We start from the raw sequence: 2712 nt of genomic DNA on the forward strand, positions 1-2712 counted from the left end.
AGGGAGAGGCGGGGCCAGGGAGAGGCGGGGCCAGGGAGAGGCGGGGCCAGGGAGAGGCGGGGGTAGAGGGCGGCGGCTAGGGGCACTCACTGAGCACAATGAGGATGCCCAGGATGAAGAGGATCCCGGCGATGATGAGGCCTCCGATCCGCAGGGACTGGTAGTCTGTGAGCAGCAGAGCAGGGAAGGTGAGGGCAGGGAGGAGAGGAGGGAGAATAGGAGAGGGGTAAATTGGGGAGGAGGGAACAGGGAGAAAGGACCAGCAGGGAGAAGCGGGGAAATAAGATCAATTAAGGGGAAGCAGATATGGGAGGAGGAAAGTGGGGGACCAGGGAGAGGAGAGAGGTATATAGGAAAGGGAGGGAGGGGGCAGGGAGGAGGGGGACAGGGGGAGAGAAGATGGGAAACAGCAGAGGATGGGCCACGAGATGCTGAGAGAGATCCAGGCAAGAGAAAGAGAACCAGAGAGGTATCACATGGACAGTGACACAGAGAGACACAGACAGGGAAAGACGCAGACAGGTGGAATCAGAAAGGAAGGACAAAATAGAGGGAAGGAGAATGACAGAGATTTCATACTGGGACTCTGGAGGAGGGTGAATCAAAGGAGCAGCAAAGCCAGGATCTCCCCCAAAACTCTCAGAATTAGACCCCCCACTCACCATAAGTGAACGGGTCTTGCTCCTTTGGACTTTCTGGAAAGAGAGAAATCAGGGGTTGAATGCTTCCTGGGGTCCTGGACAGGGAGGGGCATAAGGAGACCACTGGGGGCTCTGCCTTGCTGGGCTGAGAGTCTGAGGGTGTCTAGGCAGGCTGCCCACCCTCTCTGGGTCCCAGCTGCCCCCCTGCACTGTCCCAGATGGGGCAGGGGGCACCTAACTGCGCCAGCTCCCTGATTCATGGCAGGCTGCCTGTGACCCAGTTATCCCACCAGGGATTCAGCCCCATCCCACCCCACCTTTGCCTGATCCGGGGCTTCCTCTCCCTTCCTCCAAATGCCAGCCTGTGACTGGACCCCACGTGGAGACCCTCAAACTTCTTGGTACCCCAGCCGACTCAGTCTAGGTTGCGGTCTCCAACTTGGTTCTTTCTTGGGGTTTCAGTCCCCGCCGCCACCCCTGGGGCTGAGGTGGGTAGCGGGCAGCCTACCCTGCACTCACCTGCCTTGGCCATGGTGATGAGACTCACGCAGAAAACCAAGATGTGGCCAAGAGACGCCATTGTCCTGGGGGGGACACAACAGGTTAGGCAGTGTGTGCCCTTGCTCTCCCACATAGGGCTTGAACCCAAGGGATTAAGTCAGAGATAGTCTGGGGACTGAATCACCGAAGCATTCATCCTCTAGCTTGGTGGCTCCCAGAAACAGGGGTATCCCCAGCTTCGTGGGGACACAGTGTCACCAAAATAACCTCCACGATGGGTTCACACAACAACACAATGTAGCAGGGACAGGGGTGAGACACACAGTCCCTGGGGGCCTCCCTCGGGCCTCCACCTCCCACAGCAGGCCCCCCGATCCCCAGACCTACCCTGGCAGGGCAGAGGAGGCGCTGCCTCACACAAACACGGAGCAGGAGACAGCGGGGCACGCCCAAGTCCCACCTGCCTACACGCCCGGCTTCACTGTGCCCCGCGAAATCCCAGCTCCCTGCCCTCTCCGCCTGCCGGCTCCCAGCCTGACCCCGGGTATAAATATCTCCCACTTCACCCTGGAGGAATTCGGCTCGCTCAGGCCACCATGGCAACAGCCTGCCTTCCCCCACTCAGGGGGTCACGCACAGCCCTGCCCGGGTGAGGCCCAGCTGCCACATCGCCACAGGCTGCCCCTGTGGGAAAGGCCACCCTGTCTCCTCCCTGGGCAGCAACGAGGAAAGGAAAAGACAGCCCTTCTGCCTGCCTCTGGGTGACATCTTTCACAATCGGATGTCAGGCAAGTGACATGAGGCCCAGGCCAGTGGGCCTGAGAGAGAGAAGACACTGCTGGGGCAGGGATGCGCGCGCACGCGCACACACACACACACACGCACACTGGGGCCGGAATGGACATGAACAACAACCTCTCCCCAAACTTCTGGTTGGAGCAGGACGTGGGGTGTAAACACCGTCAGGCATCCAGTACTCCTCCTCTGGGCCTCCGGTGCCCCCACACAGTGACGCAACCAGCCCTACACATGTGTGTGTCCGAATTCCACACCCTGCCAGGGTGCACACGCACCAGCAGGGCAGGGAGGAGTCGCCCACATCCCACCCTGCAGAACCCACTGCCCCAACCACACTCCCTCCCTCTTAGGTTGGCCTGCCTGGGAAGCCTCGGGCTGGCCACTACTGCTCCCAAAATAGGCGGCCCAGCCAGACCAGGGGTGAGGCCTGGAGGGAAGGAGTGGGGGACGCTCACCCCAATCGGGCTGTCCCCTGCTGAAAGAAGGCCCCCAAACGTCCTGCTGTGCCCCGGGGGCTGAGCACTTTGGACCCCCTGGCCCAGAGCTGGACGCGCCGCCCCCAACAGGCTCCCCTCCCAGCCCCACCCCACCCTTGCCCTCCCCAACCAGCAGCTGTAACTGGAGCTGGGGCTGGAGGGGGGCCAGGGGGCGGCCCCCAGCCCAGACCGCCCTGGCCCGCTAGGTTAACTCTCTCAGTTCAGATGGAGGAGCAACAGGCAGCCAGCAGGCAGGCTGGAGAGGCCAGGAGGACTGTGGAGGACAGGGTTGTGAA

At 61.6% G+C, this 2712-nt stretch overlaps 1 protein-coding gene across 4 annotated transcripts in view; it reads right to left on the reverse strand.

Annotated features, from left to right (window-relative positions):
- Positions 1-2495, reverse strand: part of FXYD1 (FXYD domain containing ion transport regulator 1) — a 4297-nt gene extending 1802 nt beyond the window's left edge. The window contains exons 1-4 of one of the 4 annotated variants that reach the window (XM_025366762.1): positions 2396-2495; positions 1161-1225; positions 663-695; positions 91-165 (exon numbers count right to left, since the gene is read on the reverse strand). In XM_025366762.1, coding sequence (XP_025222547.1) covers positions 91-165; positions 663-695; positions 1161-1221 — 169 coding nt within the window. In that variant the 5' untranslated portion in view covers positions 1222-1225; positions 2396-2495. Of the gene's footprint in view, positions 1-90; positions 166-662; positions 696-1160; positions 1226-1529; positions 2298-2395 lie in introns of those variants that run through there. The other 3 variants (XM_025366765.1, XM_025366764.1, XM_025366763.1) reach the window with 3 other exon arrangements.
- Between the last annotated feature and the right edge of the window lie 217 nt (positions 2496-2712).

The sequence above is a fragment of the Theropithecus gelada genome, chromosome 19 (genome assembly GCF_003255815.1).
Source record: "Theropithecus gelada isolate Dixy chromosome 19, Tgel_1.0, whole genome shotgun sequence".
In the NCBI taxonomy this organism is placed as follows: Eukaryota; Metazoa; Chordata; class Mammalia; order Primates; family Cercopithecidae; genus Theropithecus; species Theropithecus gelada.